Source organism: Balaenoptera musculus, chromosome 1, assembly GCF_009873245.2.
Source record: "Balaenoptera musculus isolate JJ_BM4_2016_0621 chromosome 1, mBalMus1.pri.v3, whole genome shotgun sequence".
Classification (NCBI taxonomy): Eukaryota; Metazoa; Chordata; class Mammalia; order Artiodactyla; family Balaenopteridae; genus Balaenoptera; species Balaenoptera musculus.
The window spans coordinates 74,618,447-74,638,588 of NC_045785.1; the positions used below are offsets into that span (position 1 = coordinate 74,618,447).

The 20,142-nt window shown below is 41.6% G+C and overlaps 1 protein-coding gene across 3 annotated transcripts in view; it reads left to right on the plus strand.

The window, feature by feature from the left end:
• The window catches only part of DNAI3 (dynein axonemal intermediate chain 3), a 103,173-nt gene extending 85,746 nt beyond the window's left edge, over positions 1–17,427 (plus strand). For all 3 annotated transcript variants that reach the window (XM_036870826.1, XM_036872276.1, XM_036871519.1), the window contains 6 exons: positions 770–833; positions 7,985–8,115; positions 9,802–10,006; positions 11,501–11,592; positions 12,831–12,953; positions 17,165–17,427. In XM_036870826.1, the coding sequence (XP_036726721.1) occupies positions 770–833; positions 7,985–8,115; positions 9,802–10,006; positions 11,501–11,592; positions 12,831–12,953; positions 17,165–17,308 (759 nt within the window). In that variant the 3' untranslated portion in view covers positions 17,309–17,427. The remainder of the gene's footprint in view (positions 1–769; positions 834–7,984; positions 8,116–9,801; positions 10,007–11,500; positions 11,593–12,830; positions 12,954–17,164) is intronic.
• The last annotated feature ends 2,715 nt before the right edge of the window (positions 17,428–20,142 follow it).

Here is a 20,142-nt window from a genome sequence, read left to right on the forward strand (position 1 = left end):
CTTGACTCATCTTAATATATATCCTTCTCTGTGTTTTCCTCTTATTATTTAGTGAAAAAAACATTGGGATTAGGAGATTGCATATGGGTTTTACATTTATAAAATGGTGGCCTGGGACTAAATTTTTTCTGAACCTCTCCCACCTCTTCATTCACTGGTTCTGTCTGTCTTTCCCCTTTGTGTGGCAATTTCTGCCTCTTGTTTACACCAGGTCCCTCTTCTTTCTCTTCTCCTTAAAATGGCCATAAGTAGAACTGGAATACATATTACTTGTTATGTCATTTGGCTAGAACTCTATGTTTCCTCTTCTCAACTTTCAAAGATGATGAGTACCATACATATTCCCTCTTTCTCTCTTATTCCATGAATATTTATTAAGTACTGACTTTGTAACATGCTGAGAACAAACCACTGAATAAGCCAGACTAGATCCCTCCCCTTCTGGAGCTTTCAGTCTATTGGGACAATTTTTTGTTAACAGCGACTTTGGGAACCCAGCAGTTGGAACTTGTGTACCTAGAATAGCTTCATAATTGCCTGTGTTCTCCCCATCAATGTGTGTAGATAAAAACTCAACAAATTCATTTTTTTGTTTAATATAAAATCAAGTAATCATTTTGAGCCTTCCCTCCCCACACTGCACCAAATTATCATTTGATTAAATTGACCTGTTACTTTGCATTTGTTTGGGTCATGGTCAGTCTTAGCACATGAATAAGAGGACTTTTGTCTTTTAAGTTGTCTCATCAAGAATCTGTAATATTTTTAGGAAGGTGAAGTGATATACACAGATTGGAAAATGGAGAGAGACCCTGAAACTGGCCGATTTATGAGTAAGTTTTGATGATTGCTCTGTTATTAATAATTTATTTCTTTTTTACGAAGTACGAGTAACCCTGTCCTTGCTAATGGGAGAGAGGGCACCTGAGGTTCTGACTCTACACTTGTTACTCAAAGTGAGTGCTTCGGACAAGCAGCACAGTTGTCACCTGGGAGCTTGTTAGAAAAACAAAATCTTGGATTCTACCCCAGGCCTGCTGAATCTGAATACAGATTTTAATAAAATTCTCCAGGTGATTTGTTTTCACACCGAAATTTGAGGAGCACTGATGTATTGATACTTAAATTACGGAGACCCTTGGACAATTCAATTTTAAAATAACAATGCTATTTCAATAATTCAACAACCCAGTAGCTCAGCTATGTGGAAAATCTGAGTCAACATGAAATTATAAGCTAAATTTACCATGATCTTGAAGACCTCAGCCCTGTATGGGAGAAGTTAACTCTAGGGCCCTCCTTTGGGGCTGGGACTGGTGGTGCCCACGTGTTCCCCTGCTCCCGGGGCCCAGACTCTGGGCAGATGAACAGAGGTGTGAAGGACACACCCAGATGTGAGCAAGGATCAGTGTTAATAGTTCAGGCTCCCCAGTAAGCAAAGTTCTCTGTCAAAGCTCAGAGCCTTGGGGTGCACTACAATTACAACAACTTACTTTAAAGCTTTGGATTTTATCATGGCATGAAAAAACTGGACAGCTACATGTAAAAGAATGAAATTAGAACACTCCCTAACACCATACACAAAAATAAACTCAAACTGGATTAAAGACCTAAATGTAGTGCCAGATGCTATTAAACTCTTAGAGGGAAACATAGGCAGAACACTCTATGACATAAATCACAGCAAGATTCTTTTTGACCCACCTCCTAGAGAAATGGAAATAAAAACAAAAATAAACAAATGGGACCTAATGAAACTTCAAAGCTTTTGCACAGCAAAGGAAACCATAAACAAGACAAAAAGACAACCCTCAGAATGGGAGAAAATATTTGCAAATGAAGCAACTGACAAAGGACTAATCTCCCAAATACACAAGCAGCTCATGCAGCTCAATATCAAAAAAACAAACAACCCAATTCAAAAATGGGCAGAAGACCTAAATTGACATTTCTCCAAAGAAGATATACAGATTGCCAACAAACACATGAAAGGATGCTCAACATCACTAATCATTAGAGAAATGCAAATCAAAGCTACAATGAGGTATCACCTCACACCGGTCAGAATGGCCATCATCAAAAAATCTAGAAACAGTAAATGCTGGAGAGGGTGTGGAGAAAAGGGAACCTTCTTGCACTGTTGGTGGGAATGTAAAAAAAAAGAAGGAATGTAATTATCTAAAAAAAAAAGAAAATGTATTTGAACCACTTTTCAAAGTGTAGACTAACCATGAGATAAGGAAGAGGCAGCTCCTGGGACCGCTAGAACACCATGGAGCAGTGAGGCGGAGCAGCTAGGCTAGGGTTGCAGAAGGGGATCTGGTCAATCCTGTGGGTGGCTGAGACAAGTGGACGTGTGAGTGACTGACAGAAATCCTGAGGTCAGAGCCACCGCTTGCAGGGGACAGCTGTTGGGGCTCAGATCTCTGCCTTAAACTTCATCTTCTTCACTTCTATCTACTGAGGCTGGTTCTGCAGGCTAGAGTCTGCCTTAGACCTTGGAAGGCTTGTTTTGTCAGCCTTGCTTCCAGGGTGGCCATTTCCATCTGGAAACAGAAGCACTCCTACTTTTCTTACATAGGTCTCCGGCCTAGAGACCCAAATGTATGTTATTAATAAGAGTGAGGCATTGAGAGATTAGATGTGACCCAAAAAGAGGATCAAGTGCATGTAGAACTGAGACCAATTTTCCATTTTCCAGTCATTTCCAATTCCATAATTTAAAGTTGAACTCAAAATTATATATTGGATGTAACGAATTACATTCAACTACTTTTATGCTTATTCATGTTTCTATTTATTCAGTCATTCAAGAATGTTAATTGTGCACGTGCTGCATGCCAGGCACTATAATACAAGACAGCAGTCTCCACTACACCCCTGGGACACAAGCTGAGACCATGACTCAGCTCGTGATGCCATGACTTGGTTATGCACAGAGGGACACTGTCTGGTTCCTCCTGGTCTCAGATTTTCTTATAGCCTTACCCTGGTGCCAGCTTCCTAAACTGCTTTTGAGGCAGCCCATGACAAACAGGTTGAGTTATTTATTTTAAATGGATTTTATTCCATCTATAGTACCAGTGACAATAAACTTAAAAACCAAGAGCTTTACATTTGTACCTCATTGATGTTTGTTTGTTCTTTCTTTCATTCATTCATCAAATTATTATTGAGAATCTACTATGTGCCAGGCACTGGGAATACAAAGATGAATAAGATATTATCTCCCCCAAAGGGGTTACATGAATTATTGGAAAAGCCAACCACATAAACAGATGATGACATTGCACTGCCATTAGTGCTATGGATGGGAAAAAGACAAACACAAAGTGACATGGAAACCAGAGAGGGACCAACTCTTTTGGGCTGTTAAGAAAAGGCCCCACTGAAGAGAGATATGGTTGAGCTGGATCTTGAAGGGTGGTTTGCAGGTTTCCAGCTGGAGAAAGGCATTCCAGGTAGAAAGACAAACAAGTGCAAAAACATGGAAGCTCAGAAGAGTAGTGGACAATTAGGAAACAGGGAGATCTTCTGGCCAAAGCATGGTAATAGAGAGGGCAACAGCAGCAGGAGAGGTGCCAGGAAGGACATCTGAGTCCAGATGGCAAAGAGCCTTGAGTGCTTTACTAACCCGTGGACCTTATCCTAGTACCACCAGTATAATCAGAAAATCACTCTGTCAGGAGAGCAAGGGTAAATTAATTGGTGGGAAGTAGGATGAGCGGTAGGATGACCAGTTGCAACAGCCTAGATGAGAGATGGAGAGGACTGATGTCCAGGCAGGGTGACAAGGATGTCCAGCAGAGGAAATGCAAGAGGGAGAGAGAGAGACATACGAGTCATCATGCCAGGACTTTGTGACCAGTGGGATGTGAGTGGGAAAGAAAAAGAGAAGTTGCTGTTAATTTCTTGACATTTAATTCATTCCAAAAAAATGAGAAATAGCTCTAACCACCTACTTAAAGGCTATTTTTAAATCATCTTAATACTTTAATACTTTAAAATTACCAATCAAGTATTTTGTAACATGGAAAGCCAAATGACACTGTTACTTCCATTGGATAATGGTTGAAGTTCAGGGAAAGTCAATGTGTAGACATGCTGAACTGTAAATTGCATGCCCTACTTAACATTCTGTGAACTGGCACTGTTTTCCTTGGAAGCTAGCAGCCCGATGTCTTTCATAAACACCATGGAGGTTTCCTGGGTAAAGATGAGGCAAATACTGGGACCCATTTTCTCTTGATCTGCTGGGAGCCCCATGTTCTTATCTCAAATATATAACAAGGCAGAAAGGAGAATTTCCTTTTCTAAGAAGAAACTTCTGAAAGACAGATTACCCTGACTGAGCTGTGTGTGATGAAGAAGTCCAAATCAAACAGATGATCTAAGTGACAAGTCAAGAAATACAGGCTTATGTATTTGATGATGATGACAGTTAACATAATCATCTCATGTACTCAACTCACAAATTGGCACATGTCATGTGTTAGGCGCTCAATACTCTCCATGGATTAATCCTTACAGCAACACTGTGGATTTGAGCCCAGGCGGTCTGTGCTCTTAACCACATCAGTATACTAAATCCTTCATTAGATAATGACTCTGGAAAACTACTGTTTTGTTTATTGTAAGTTTCTTATAATAACCTGGCTGGGGGCTCTGGCATTTCATTTAATAACTTAAGGACAGCTCCATTTACTGCTGAATGGCTCTAAGGTCTTCCAAAGGACAAAAGGAAGAAAAAGTTATATGGGCTGAGAACCTCTAACATGTTGAAAGTACAAATCTTGATGGTTATCTGTATTCCTATCACTGGTGGTCATTACATTTTGCAGAGGGCTTCTAGACTCCTGGATAGCCCTGCTCACCAGAGTGAGGTGGTGTAGGAAAGCCCGGCTCACCAGGACAAAACCAGGATCTGAGGGACACAAGCAGCAGCAAGAAGAAAGCTGCTGGCTTCCAGGGGTCTCCTGCCTTCCCAGAAATCCTCCAGATCACTTCAAGGTGCCCTTAAAAATAAGGCTTCTGTGCTGTCTTCAAGATGGAGCTTTGGTTAGAGGAAAATTGGTCTTTTTTAACCTAGAAGAGCTATGTTTAAATTTATTTATTTTTACTGTATACACTTTTTTCAAATAATTTTTACATTGAGATAGAAATATACATAAACAAGAAATTTAACTTCTTAACCATTTTTAAGTACAGTTCAGGGGAGTTAAGTACATTCACATTGTTGTGCAACCAATCTCCAGAACTCTTTTCATCTTGTGAAACTGAGACTCTGTACCTGTTAAACACTAGCTCCCCACTCCTCTTTCCCCTCAGCTCCTGGCCACCACCATTCTACTTTCCATCTCTATGAATGTACCTGTTGTAAGTACCTCATGTAAGTGGACTCATACAGTATTTGCCTTTTTTCTTAAGTTTTTGGCCACACCACACGGCATGTGGGATCTTAATTCCCCAACCAGGGATCAAACCCGTGCCTCCTGCATTGGAAGGTAGAGTCTTAACCACTGGACTGCCGGGGAAGTCCCAGTATTTGCCTTTTTGTGACTGGCTTATTTCCCTTAAAATAATATACTCAGGGCTTCCCTGGTGGCTCAGTGGTTGAGAATCTGCCTGCCAATGCAGGGGACATGGGTTCGAGCCCTGGTCTGGGAACATCCCACATGCCGCGGAGCAACTAGGCCCGTGAGCCACAACTACTGAGCCTGCGCGTCTGGAGCCTGTGCTCCGCAACAAGAGAGGCCGCGATAGTGAGAGGCCCGCGCACCGCGATGAAGAGTGGCCCCCGCTCGCCGCAACTAGAGAAAGCCCTCGCACAGAAACGAAGACCCAACACAGCCATAATAAATAAATAAATAAATAAATAAATAAAAGACTTTCTCTCTATTTCACTGTCTTTATAAAATAATAATAATAATAATAATATACTCAATTTTCATTCCTGTTGTAGCGTATGTCAGAATTCCCTTCCTTTTGAAGGATGAATAATATTCCATTGTATGGATATACCACATTTTGTTTATCCATTCATCCGTTGATGGACACTTGGGTTGCTTCTGTCTTTTGGGTATTGCAAATAATGCTGCTGTGAACATGGGTGGACAAATATCTCTTTGACACTGTATCAGCTTTCTACAAGATTATGGTAGCTTTTTTTTCTGCTTAATGTTACATTGTTGTTCTGAGAAAAAAAATCCAACCTTCACATAGCTGTTAATATGATAAGTTTCAGAGTAAGTTCGTGGTTTTAGTATAAAATAGCCACACATTGTGGTTTGGCCTGGACAGGCACATATTTTTATGGCCATCCCTGGGGCTTGTGGGTATGGGCAGCAAGGAATGAGGAGCAGCCAGCTCCAAAGCCAGGACCGGGGAGAGGAAACCCAAGCCCTGGCAGAGTAGACAGACCAGGGGAGCAGAAGGACCCTGGTGCCTGGGGCAGAGACAGCGGGGAAGCCTTCATCTTAATATCCAAATCGGCTTGTCCTCTAGTCTTCCCAGTTGCAATAAATGCAAAGCACAGCAAGCCTGTTGCTCTTACCAGAAACCTGGCTGTCATTCTCAGCACTCATCTCTCTCACCCCTCCTGTCAACTCTAGCTTGCAAATGTTTCTTGATTATCCACTCCTCCATTGCACCTTCATCCAAGTCACCATCCTCTCTCACTAGAACTACAGCAACAACCTCCCATGGTTGGGGCTTCCCTTGGTGGTGCAGTGGTTAAGAATCCGCCTGCCAATGCAGGGGACACGGGTTCGAGCCCTGGTCCGGGAAGATCCCACATGCCACGGAACAACTAAGCCCGTGCGCCACAACTACTGAAGCCCGCGCTCCTAGAGTAGAGCCCCTGCTCCGCAACAAGAGAAGCCACCGCAATGAGAAGCCCGCGCATCACAACGAAGAGTAGCCGCAACTAGAGAAAGCCTGCACATGGCAACGAAGACCCAGTGAAGCCAAAAATAAATAAATTAAATAAATTAATTTAAAAAAAAAAAAGAAAGGAACAAACTACTGATACGTGCTGTAGTGTGGATAAACCACAAAAAAAAAAAAAAAAAACCTCCCATGGTGTCCCCTCTTTGCTTTTACCTGCCTCTGATCCATTCTCCCCACAGCAACCAGAGAATCCTTTCATATGTCAATCGGATAGTCTTCCAGGCCTAAAGGGCTCATTAAAAAACATTACACTTAGAATGTAATCTAAACGTTTTTCCTAACAAGGCTCTGCAAGGTCTGGACTCTCCTGGTCTCCATTTGTTTCCTGTGTCTCACCCTGGGATTATCAAACTCCAGTCCTATTGCCTTCCTCAAAATAATAAATGCACTAAACACTTCTCAGGACTTTGGTGTGTATTACTCCTCCTGTCTGGAATGCTACTCCACACCACAATCTTCCCGTGCCAAACTCAAGCCTAAATGACTCATCTTCAGAGAAGCCTGTTCTGACCATTCAGCCTAAATTACGAATGTCCCTTGTTATTCTTTCTTGTGATATTTTTTACTTCATAATACTTTTCACATTTTTTTTATTATATACCTTGGGATTTGTTTGTTGAGTATCTGTCTTTCCACTGGACTGTAAGGTCCGAGAGGACAGATCATGTTTGTTTATTAACCATTGTTTACCCATCCATCTACAGTACCTGGTACATAAAAACAACCCACAATTATTTATTGACTAACAATATATACTATTGACTAACTGATAGACTAATAAATGAGTGAATGAATAAGAACAGGAAGTGTTCCTTTGAGCCTGAAAAGTAGCCTTGATGGGAATTTCCCTGGATTGTCCATAAAAAAGAGGAGGAGTTGTGCCTTGACAGATTCATTCACCCCAGCTGACCTCTGGTTCTCCACTCTTGGACCTCATTGATCGGGACCTATCTGTCCATCGGAGGTCTGCCCATTCTTCATTGCAGGAATGTAAACAGTGTTATAAAATGTGAAATGGCCTTTTCCACTCCAACAGCAAAGAAGCCCGTGAGCCTCTACACGGTCCATGATGGAGGTGTCCACACCGTTCAGAGATCACCTTTTTACAAGGACATTATCCTCACTGTTGGGGGTTGGAACGTGGCCATCTGGAAAGAAGGTATTATGGTAAGTTGCCTGCAAAATGGAGGAGTGGGTGTGTGGTCCTTTGTTATTGAGAAAAACAATAGGAATAACAGACCGTTCTGACATAACAATGCCTTTGGGACACTTTTTAGAGAAATTGGAACAGATGCCCTGGGCCCCAGCCTGTCAGCAGAACCACTCCAAGCCTTTGGAAAACACAACCATTTGCTTTTCTTTCCTGAGGGAAGGAAACATTTACAAGTCTTTTGTTCTCTGAAACCAAACAGTCTTTTCTTCGAAATATCGTGTATATCATGGGCAGTTCCCTTGATTTATGTTTTTCCCTCTGCTTAAAATACAAGATGGGATGCTGATTATGGCACGAAGTCCAAGGAGAAGCAATGGGTCTGTCACTGCTCTTGCACCGGGCAATTTGTCAGCAGGTTCAGAAAGTGGGACTAGGAAAGCTAAGGGGTCCGTCACCAGGCAGGCAGAGACGTGCATGGGTCAAGGTGAGACGGTGCCAAGAATCCAGTGGTCCGGATTAGGACAGGGCCTGGGTCCAGGCAGACAGAAGCTAAACTGCCAAAAACTAGAAAGACTGGTAAAATCTAGTGAAGCAAGGGCATGGGAAAATCAGTATGATATGTCCCTCTCATGAGCTACTTAAGAAAATTACCAAAATCTGTAAAAAAGTATGTATATATATATATATATATATATATGTATGTGTGTATATATATATATATATATATATATTTCAGAGCTGTAATATATGTATTCTTCGACCTAACACTTTTTTTTCCTTTTATTTCTGGGACTCTAACTTACAGGAATACTCAAAAAAATAATGTGTGTGAATATATGTACAAGTTTGTCATTGAAAAAAGTTGAAAACTCCTTAAGTGTCCATCCACAAAAGGACTTCTATTTTATAACAATGTACTTTTGTATGATTTTTTTTTTTTTTTTTACAACAAGCAAGCATTAGTTTTGCAGTTAAAGAGAAAGACAAAAGAAATTTTGGCAAGATTGTCCAAAGACCATGCAGGGGTCAGGAACCTGGTTATCCACCAAAACTGAAGGAGCTGAGCAAGAACAGGTTTGGCCTGTTGCCTCTAAGGAGTCCATGAATTGGTGATCTTCTTGGTTCCCTGTAGGAAGGTTTTGTTTGCATGTATGGAAGGGTGGAAGGCAGCTCCATGGCTTAGTTTAGTCCAGATGTAAGTAGGTGAATGAGCCCAGGCGTAGCATGACGATAGGAAGAGAGCACATTCTGATCTTCAGTCTCTATGAAAACCTCCCAAAGAAGGCAAATTACCCCAAAATAGAGAAAAGATAAGATGATCTTATGTTGCTTTGGTGGTCCAGAATCTCTCCCAAATAATATTAATAAGCCATTGGATGCAGCTCACAGATAGAATTACTTTTCATTTCCTTTTCCTGCCCACCAGAGCTATTTCCATGGTGAGCAGGCACCCGACAGGAGAATAAAGATATAGGCAAAATTTGCTTATAATCTTTACTTATCCGGTGTCCGTCAGTCTCCATAGAAATAGCAATGGGATTTAGCAGCAGTTGGATTATTAAACCATAAATAGCTCGATTGGAAGGTTTGATCTTTTATATGATCATAGCCATCTGAGTTTTACTTTTAAAAAATCATTGTGAATATCCCTCAGATAATAACAAAAGCTTTTAATTTGGTTTTTTTTAATTTATATTTAGACTGGACCCCTCCTTCAGTCATCCTGTGCACCAAAAAGGTACACCTCAGGGCACTGGTCCCTGACAAGGCCTGGAGTCTTTTACATTGGCCGAGAAGATGGATACATCGATATCTGGGACCTTCTGGAGAAAACCCACGAACCAGCCCAGTCACAAAACATCTGTATAACTATGATCACGTACATCAAACCCTGGACCTTTTCTGGTATGTTAATTCTGATTGAATGAGCTAAGTCATTTTGCCTTTTGGGGCTAGCTTAGGAACATTTTGACGTTCAACTGGAAAGCCTCTGATGTTTCTTCTCAAGATCTTTCTTCCCATTCCATCTCTTCCCTTCCTTTCTCTTTCCTTCCCATCATTCCCCTTCCTTTCCCTTTTCAAATTTTGGATACCACCTGAGTTTCTCTCACTATTTTCTTCATCAACAGTTATTTCTGAGACACATTTTAGTATGTCAAGCAGAGGCTGATTTTGAACCACACAATAAAAAGCATCCTTCTCACCCTCTCCAGGTCCCTAAATCACAGGGTGAACCCTAAGTCTTTGCTACTTTTTGCTGCTTCTTTTCCAAATAGAATAAGTTCTGTACCTTTAATTTTTCATTACGTCACAAATTTTCAATATTTTGTCACTTTATGGCCCTCCACTGGACAATATCAAGCAATTTCCTTCTTGAGATCAAATGACTCTGCGGGTTCATATATCTCTTTAAACTATAACTTTTAAACTAATTAAGAGGAAAAAGATAATGTATAACAGAGCAAGCAGAAATTTAAGAATGTGTCGATGGAAAAGTAATTTATATCCTTTGTCCCAATTTCTCTGTTTCACCCAAGTAATACTTTCTACCCAAATTCAGTGTATATTTGCTTCATTTCAGAGAAGTTTCCCTTTGTTTCCAAAGATGTGCAGGCATAAAATTGTCTTTCTATTCATTTCTTTCTCAGAAGAAACATTACATTTAGAAACACAGTCTTCAGAATCTCTAAGAGTGTCAGAGTCTGACTACTACTACTTGGCCGTATGTGTCACCAAAGTGTGTTTTCCCGCCTTTGCTATAAAACATTGCTTTTTTATACCTCCAGGGATTACAAGTCTAGGATTTAGCAATTTGAACCAGACCTGCTGAAAATGAGAAGAAAAAAGTTGATGAGAGAGAAAATTAAAATTTTCAAACACATTTGTGTTTTATATCCATTTTAAATGATCAAAGGAAGCAATTTGTTTTTATAATAAGAAAACTGGTTCTGGCTGTGTCTTTGAAATTCATCTGAATAATGGCATCCTTTAGCCCTTACTATGTCTTTGGTGAAAATTCGCATCGTGATTTTTCTTTGAAAATCTTCCATGTATTGTCCCTGCTTTCTTTTCACATCTGCCCAGTGGATCCAGTCAGAGAGGGTCAATCTCAGCTAGGAGCCACACTCCTTATATAGAGGCTGAGAAAACATGATTGGGGGTGAGCAGGGTGGCTGACAAAGACTCAGGGTCTCAGCCTTCATTTCACCAACTGGAAAAATGGCTTTTACGTGTGAATACGGTCTCCAGTCATGAAGGTCTGATGAAGATGCCAAGATCATTGTAACCACAACAGGTCCTTTGGGAAATCACAAAACAAAAACACAGTACATGTTTAACCTCTAAAATGGCTTTCTGATTGCAGAGTTGTTTTTCTCCCCCATTTTTTTAATCTTTCAGCTAAGCAGCAATTTATAGCCATAGCTGATTATTATGGAACATTGCATATATTGGAAATTCCTTGGACACTAAGTCGCCCTTCCACCAGTGAGGTTAGTAACTTTTGGCTTTGAGGATTTACGTGATCAGATACTGCTGAGGCATGTTTTAGAAGTATGTTCAGAAATGACAGCATTTCTGCTCTATAAGAGAACAAAAGAATCATGCAGTCAAAAATAAGGGGATGTTAACCTAAATGGGAAAAGAATTTGAAAAAAAAAATAGATTAAAGTATATGTATAACTGAATCACTTTGCTGTACCCCTGAAACTAACACAACATTGTTAATCAACTATGCTCCAATATAAAATAAAAATTTAAAAAAATAAGGGAATGTATTTCTGTTTTATGAGATAAATGGCCTAAAGCTAGGGAAAAAAAGCAAGCATGCAGCAAAAGAAAAGCCAAGTAAATGAAGCCCAGATTCAGAGAGGAATTGATTTGGGGATTCATAATCATAAGATGTTATTTTCACGTTGTAACCTGAGCGTGGGACCCTTATTTCAGTGCTATCATTCCCAGAGGGCCCAGCTGACATTTTTATGCATCTCTCCATTGCCAGCCTCCACCCGTCCTTCCCCAGCTTGGTGTGCTGCAGGCAGCAGGTCTGAAGTGGCAGTATTCTGCCCCTCCATGCACACCACCCAAGGGTTTCAAGCAGTGTTAATAATTAGGTTACAAAAAGAAGATCAATATGTAGAAATACATAAATATGTATACAACCAACATTAAACATATAGATTGCAATCTGTTGCAAGTCCCAACAACATCACCCTAGTTACTGGTAGGCAAAAAACTTTCCTTCCCTTGGTGGCCTTGCCCAAGGTCTCTGCTGACTTCCCTGCTTCTATTCTTACGTCCACACGCTAAACTCTCCAGGGGACCAGGAACTCAGCTCTGATTCCAGTCCCTTTAGGGTTTCCATTGACATCCTCATCTGGGTTTTCCAAGTTTGTTTGATGATGTGAAACTTCCCTCAGTCTTAAAAGTGAGAAGGAAAAAAGGTGGGTGGGAGCAATCCCTGAATATTTCTCCTACAAAATTGCAATTTTTTGCAGCTCTCTCCTTCCAATCCCACTCCTTTCCTGCCATCCCTCAATTCGCAGGCCCCTAAACCTTAGCCCAGTAGCCCCCAAATTAGCTAGTTCCTCTGATAGTGGGCCTGTGGGCATTATCCCAAAGCAGGTAATATAGCTAATAACTTACAAGCAGCAGAAATTCTTCAGAGCCTCATAAAGAACATGGGGGCTTCCATGTAGGTCCCCCTCTCATGGGCCTGTGTTTCTAACAGGTATCAAGTATAAGCCACTACTTTGAAAGAGAAGTCAAGCATCTGGAATATGTAGAACAGCGCAAAAAAATTCGGGAAGAAGAAAAGAAAGAAATGGAGCTGGAAATGGAGAAGAAAAAAGTTGTAAGTTAAATTTCAGAAACAAAAATTGCTTTCCTCTAATGCCATTGAGAATATATTTGTTTGGCTTATTCCACAATTTTAATAGAAAAATTATGCCTTTTTACATTCTTCTCTTGTTCGGATGGGAGTCAAGGGGGCATTTCTCTGATTTTCTAGCTTACTATGAGTCAGAGCAACCAGTTGGACACACCTAGTGAGATTCTACCCAATTTAAGTTTCTGAAATTTTCTCTGTTTCAAAGGCCTTTAGATACAGTGGTATCTAAATACCAATTATAGATACAAAGATTCAAATTCGAATGCTTTCATTTCATAGAATTTTATCATCTAGTGAATAATGCATTAAAACAGTGCAAAAGAGAGAGGACTATGAATTGACGCGTGGGCGCTCGTCCCGTCTCTACCGCTTACGAGCTATGAAATCTACAGCAAGGTTTGTGTCTGCTGAGCTTTGGTTCTCTTGCTTTTAAAATGGGAATACTAATAACAACCTTTTAGGATTACTGTAAAGATTTCAGTTAGGTAACTTGACAAATAGTAAACTGTCATTAAGTGGGAGCTAGTGTGTAGAGACAGACAAATAGATGTAAATTTTACTGTAATAAACTAGAACTGTGAAATTTGCAATAGAGGAGTATTTGGTACAGGACACATCCATCCATCTTAAAATCTACCAGAAAGGAACCTAAATCTCTGAAGCCCCCATCCTCTTCCTCAGCCTCTCTGTTTGATGTGAATTCCATCACTCTGTTGGTCTTCCCTTGACCACTGGCATTTGGGGCCTTGAAATATTCTGTGAATTCAGCTCTTCTTTCTTTCTCACTTGAGGTCATCTCAGTCCATATTTCTGCTTGTCTCTTGCTCATTCCCTTCCTTGCCCTTTTGTCACCAACAATTTCATCACCGCCTGTTGTTTCCTTATAGCCAAATATATAGCCTCCTCCAATGTAATTGCTCATGTAAGACCCTAGGTCTCGATTAAAAGCACAAGCATGTGGAAATATTTTAATGTACTGCATTAGCAAATAGATTAACATTATCGCATTGATATATACGAATTAGTGGAACAAAAACAGAGGGAGCATCATTTCAAAACATTGTTTAGTGGTGACAAGGTAGAAAAGAACACCAGTTAATTAACTTTTCTTTGTTTTCTTTTGCTACAAAAAAAAAAAAAACTTGGTCTTGGTCTGTTCTTTTGCACAACCACAAACACTGTGTGAAATTCTGCCATGGGAGATAATCTGCCACCCTTTCCTACACCAGCAATCATCGATTACTAGGAGTGTTTAAATAGCATAGTGACAGCTAATTATCCACATAGAATTGTGGATAATCCAAAAATAATTTACAATGTGAAGTACTTTTTAAAAACTTGAATATTATAATAATCATATCTTGGAATGATATGATGCTTTTGAGTTCCCAAAACTTTTCCACCTTCTTGTAACTTCATTTCCATTTGACATAGTACCCTCCTTAAAGTAGAGCTACCACTTGTCAAGTTTTCTCTTGAACTAGACTGCGGATAAGTGAATACATTTAAAAGGGCTCCTCTGTTACATTTAGAAAATGAAAAGGGTCACCAAGGAAAAATAACTAATGTTAGTCAGAAGTATCTCCTTACAAGCAACTGCTGATAATAGGGGAAATGGGAACAAACTAACAACCTCAGAGGATTGCAGTGGGGATTAAATGAGTTGAAATATTTACAGCACTTAGCCAGTAACTGGCAGATAGGAAGTGTCCACTATTAGTATTATTACCGAGGGCAGGGGATGATCACACATCCGTCCAGCAAGGCTGGTTTTCATGAGCGCCCCCCGACTGGCAGGGATTAGGCTGTGCACTTCAACCCACACATCTGAGGGAAATCATATACCCATCTCTTTACAAACATTGAATCTGGATACCACTCACTTATTGAAAAATAATAGTAATTACAGCTCTAACAGCACTTAAAATGGGAATTTTCCTAACTGGAATTTCAGCTGGAGACCCGAAACTGAGAAAAGTAGCAGTTTCCATATGATTCATTATGTCATCTCTATGGGACAGAGAAGACGGAAGGATTCAAAAGAATTCTGCAACCCCTAGTCAATGGCCCACACTCCAGGCTACACAAGGGAGGCAAGAATTATGGGGAAGAAGGTTGGAAAAGGGGAATTTTTTTTTGGAGAGAGGTGTTGGAGCGCTGTGTATTCCCCATTCCCACTTCTGCAACACCGCCCAGACTCTGGGAGGAGACCTTCAGGAGAAGCACTGCTAGAGATAGGTTGCTGGCCAGGATGGACCGTTGGCCTCATCCACCTGGCAGTAGGCTTCCTGAGCCACAGAAATCCAAGGGCTAGGAGTTACCAAGGGACCAGAGCAGAATGTCCAGGGAGAATTTAGGAAACTCAGGGACAGGGACCTGACTCCTATGGCTGGAAAGTCTGCAGGCAAAAGATTGGCTTAAACTGCTCTGACAGACGGGTGGAGAGAGGACCAGGGGCAATGAACTTGTACTGATGGCAGAGTGAGGGTGGTGAGTTTTCCTGGGGCCAGGTGGAAACTTGAAAGTAGCTAGGCTCAAATCAGGCGCCCCAAAGGACTTTCTAAGTGGGGTGAGGCAATCTCTACAGAAAGAGCCTGGAGGTGCACAGGGGAGCATTGCAGTGGGGGCCACAAGGGGCAGCCTTCACTTGGATATTGGACTGGCCTGGGTCTTCAAACACCTGAAAACGACACTATTTCTAATACCTAAAAATGATAGGAAATGCTACGGAATCTGTCACATATGTTGTAAAGGACAAAGGTTAGAAGAATAACATTTTTCTACTCTCACCTTATCAAGTGGTGCTCTTTTTGTGAATTGGTTATTGTAGCTAACAAGTGTTTACTGGGTGCATGCACCATTCTGAGGACCTGCCATATTTAATAATTCATTTAATCCTCACAGTGCTATGGAGCAGTCATAATGATTAGACATGAGGAATCTGAGAAAGCAGAGATATTAAGAGAGGGGGAAAAGCAAACATGCGGAAAGAATATGGCAGAGGAAGGGGAAGAGAACATCAGTCATTGTGAATATTCAAAAGAGGAAAATACCTCTTGCAAATTATTCTCTAAAGAAACTAGAATAAAATACAGTTCTTGGGCTTCCCTGGTGGTCCAGTGGATAAGAATCTGCCTGCCAATGCTGGGGACACAGGTTCGATCCCTGGTCCGGGAAGATCCCACAGGCCGCGGAGCAACTAAGCCCATGCGCCACAACTACTGAGCCTGCGCTCTAGAGCCCACGTGCCACAACTACTGAAGCCCTTGCACCACAACTACTGAAGCCCGAGCGCCTAGAGCCTGTGCTCCACAACAAGAGAAGCCACTGCAATGAGAAGCCCGTGCACCGCAACGAATAGTCCCCGCTCGCTGCAACTAGAGAAAGCCTGTGCACATCAACGAAGACCCAACACAGCCAAAAATAAATAAATAAATAAAAATTAAATTAAAAATAATACTGTTCTGGTCCCTTTGATGGAATCCACAGAGGCAGGGCTTTGTGACAAGGGATCAGAAGGCACGGGAAGACATTAGGATGGGGACAGGACAAGAGGAGAAAGAACAAAAGCCACACAGGATGACACACCAAGATGAAGTGACCCTAAAGTTCATCTGAAAGAAGACACAGATGAGAAAAAACAAAATCTTAAAAATCGTAATGACTGCCCTAGCAGATATTACAATCAATTAAAATGTCACAATAATTAAACCAGAGCAGTACTCAGGCGAACACTGAGAGATCAAAGAACAAAACAGATGACTCAGATTATTCAGCAAGTGGTGTTGGGTAAATTAGCTGAATAAATGCCCTTCATTGTTATTCTCTCCCCTCTCAATGTGCTCCTCCCTCCATCAGTGGCAGGAGCTTGTAGGCCAGCCTGGATTGCCCCTGCCCCCGAGAGCCCACATCCAGTCCATCAGCCGACTGGGTCAGCCCCACCGCCAGGAGACGCCTTGAGTCCGCACACACCGCTCCGCTCATCTCTGCCCCTCCCCTTCCGAGCCCGCAGCCCCTCCCCCCGACTGTGCAAGAGACGCCCTCCTGCCCCGCCCCTCACGGCCCTTCCGGAGATCGGCAGCCGGGCCAGCCGTTCAAAAAGAGACCCTTCCCAGCCTTTGGTCTCTCTAGCTGCCAGAGTTTTATACAAATGACTTGCTTTTTTTCCCCCCTAGAAAACGTATCAGAAGTCAAAAGAACAACTGGAAGCCGAATTGAAAATGGACTACGAGAGTTATTTGGAACTGGAAAAGGACATCCTCATCCATCTTGGTCTAATCAAAGTGAAAGAGACAATGTCGTACATGGAAATGATATAGAAAAGCTTTCTCTAGGGGTGTTTTGAGGGCTTTGTGGGACTTTACTCATCATTTTTTATGTAAGGTGAACTAGCAAAACTAAACATGAAAAAGGTTTACTTACGCATGTCAAGCTTTTATTTCACTGCTATTAAAACTTTTGAATTAAACAATAAGATCTGTTTCTATTTTTTGGACTGAATATGTACTAAACTTTGTACTGAATATAAAAGCTATTGATAATGAAATTTTCATTTTCCTATATAATACAGAGCTTCAGACATCCACCCTCAGTCCTCAGCTGACATCCATTCAGAGCCCCTAATCCCAGACAGAAGTGGAGCTCAAACTTTGCTCCTAATTATCAGGTTGCTTGTGGTCACCTCACCAAAAAGTGCTCCCACTGGGCCACTGCACAGATTGTCAGGCCATGTGCTCAACAAAATATTAGCAGATGGAATCCAGAAATATACGCATAGAAATGGATAACACATGAAGATCATGTTGGATTTATCCAGGAAATATAAGGTAAATTTAACAGTAGAAAATAAATCGATATTTGATTAAAGGAGGGAATTTATGATACCAAAAAAATGCAGAAAAACATTCCCTAAAATTCAACATCCACTCATGATAAAACAATAAATTCTTTGCAATTACAAAAAGAAGGAAACTTCCTTAATCGGATGCAGGGTAGCTAAAACAATCCTACAACAAACGTTATACTTAACGGTGAAAAGCTGAAAGTTTTCCTCAGACGTGTGGAACGAGATGGTGCCCACTGTCGTGTCTTCTAGTCAATATTGTACTGAAGGTTTACCCAGTGTGGGCACAAAAAGGAAAGAGTGTATGAAACTGAGTTGTGAAAGAGCTTGATGTATCTCAATAACAGATTCAACGTCACAGGAAAGTGACTAGCGTGAGAGGTGGGTTGCGGGGAGAGTGGCAGGAGATGAGACTGGAGAAGCAGCTTGGAGCCAGGTGGTGAAGGCTCCCGTAAACCAAAGAAGCTGGATTAGAGCTTGCAGATAATGGGGAATTAATGGAAGGGCTAAGCAGGAAGGTGACACGATCAGCTTTATACTCAGGAAGATAAGGAATGGATTAGAGTGGGAGAGTCTCAAGGCAGGAAATCCTATTAGGAGACAGTTGTAATAGTTCAAGGTGAAAGATTAGGGCACCCTGTCCTGAAGCTTAATGTGAAAATAAAAATGAAAGGCTGATTGGGTGGGGAAGGGAAGACAAAGGATGATGCCAAGGTTTATAAGTTAAGTTGCTACAGGAGGTAAAATGTGGTCCAGTGGCTAAGACTCCAGGCTCCCAGTGGAGGGGGCCCGGGTTCGATCCCTGGTCAGGGAACTAGAGCCCACATGCCGCAACTAAGACTTCACATGCTGTAACTGAAGATCCTGCACGCAGCAAAGAAGATCCCGCGTGCTGCAACTAAGACCCGGCGCAGCCAAATAAATAAGTAAATATTAAAAAAAAAAAACAACTATGTACACAAAAGTCAGGTAGGTAGTAGCATTTAACCATCTGTGTGCCTTTGGACAGATGACGTATAGCTGTGAAACATTCCCTGTCTATGGAGGCAGGTTGAGAGTGTTTACCTTGTAACATTTTATAAGGGCAAATGAGCACCTGCATGTAAGGTGGTGGTGCCCCACACATGTCACTGTCATTACTGGAATGTCCCAGGGCTCATCCTTGTATTTGAACTTTTTTTTTCTTCCCTTTTTTTTTTTTAAATCCACACCCATGGCTTAGGTGAATCCATCCAGTCTCATAGCTTTATATACTACCTCTATCCCTGGCTTGGACTTTTCCCGTAAAATCAAGCACTGTATATTCATATGAGTACTTAATGTCTCTCCTTGGGTGTATAATATGCATCTCATATTTAAACACGTCCAAAATTGAGTGCCTGAATTTCCCTCCAAAACCCATGCTTCCTGCAGTCCTCCCAATCACCTTGCTTCTAGTTGCTTGGGCAAAAACCTTGATGTCATCCTTCATTTCTCTCTTTCTCTCACAATCCATGCCCAAACTGTGAGCAAATTCTGTTGACTACACCTTCAAAATACACCCAGAACCTGATCATGTCTCTCCTTCCTTACTGTTACCACCGTGGTCCAAGCCGCCATCATTGCCAGCTGGGATTTTCACAGTGGCCTGACAGTTCTCCCTTCAGTCTCTCTCAACAGCAGCCAGGTGGTGGTTTTAAATGGAAGCCAGAGGCTGTCATTCTGCTCAGAGCTCCTCCTCGGCTTCCCAGCTCACTAGGAGTAGGAGTAGGAGCCAAAAACTTTCCTGGACCTGCAAGCCCTCGTGTGGTCAGGCCCTCCGCTGTCACCCTGGTTTCATCTCTCCTTCTCCTCCGCTCATCACACCACCCATCATGCCAGACTCCTATGCACCCAACATGCCAGGCATGTTCCTATCCCAGGGCATTTGTGCTTGCTGGTCTGTGCTTTCTCCAGCAATTTTCCCTGTTTTATTTTCACGTGTTCCCTCAAAGATAAAGAGAAAAAATGTTTTGAGTACCTGCTATGTACCAAGCTCTATAATTTTTTTGATTTACTTATTTTTATTGAAGTATATAGTTGAACAGAGTGTTCAGGGTAGGTCATACTGGGAGGGTGATATTGGAGCAAAGACCTGAAGAAGGTGAGGGGTTTTGCCCTATCGTCTTCTAGGAGAAGCATGTTTCCTAACCCAGCCCCCCACCTCCCAACCCTAGCCGACTTCTGCTTCGGTCTCCTGGACAGAGGTGTGGCCACCTCTTAGTGCAAAAGAAGGTGGGACTACAGAGAACAGGAGTTACCTGGGGCTGGTGCATTGTTGTCTCAAGCAAA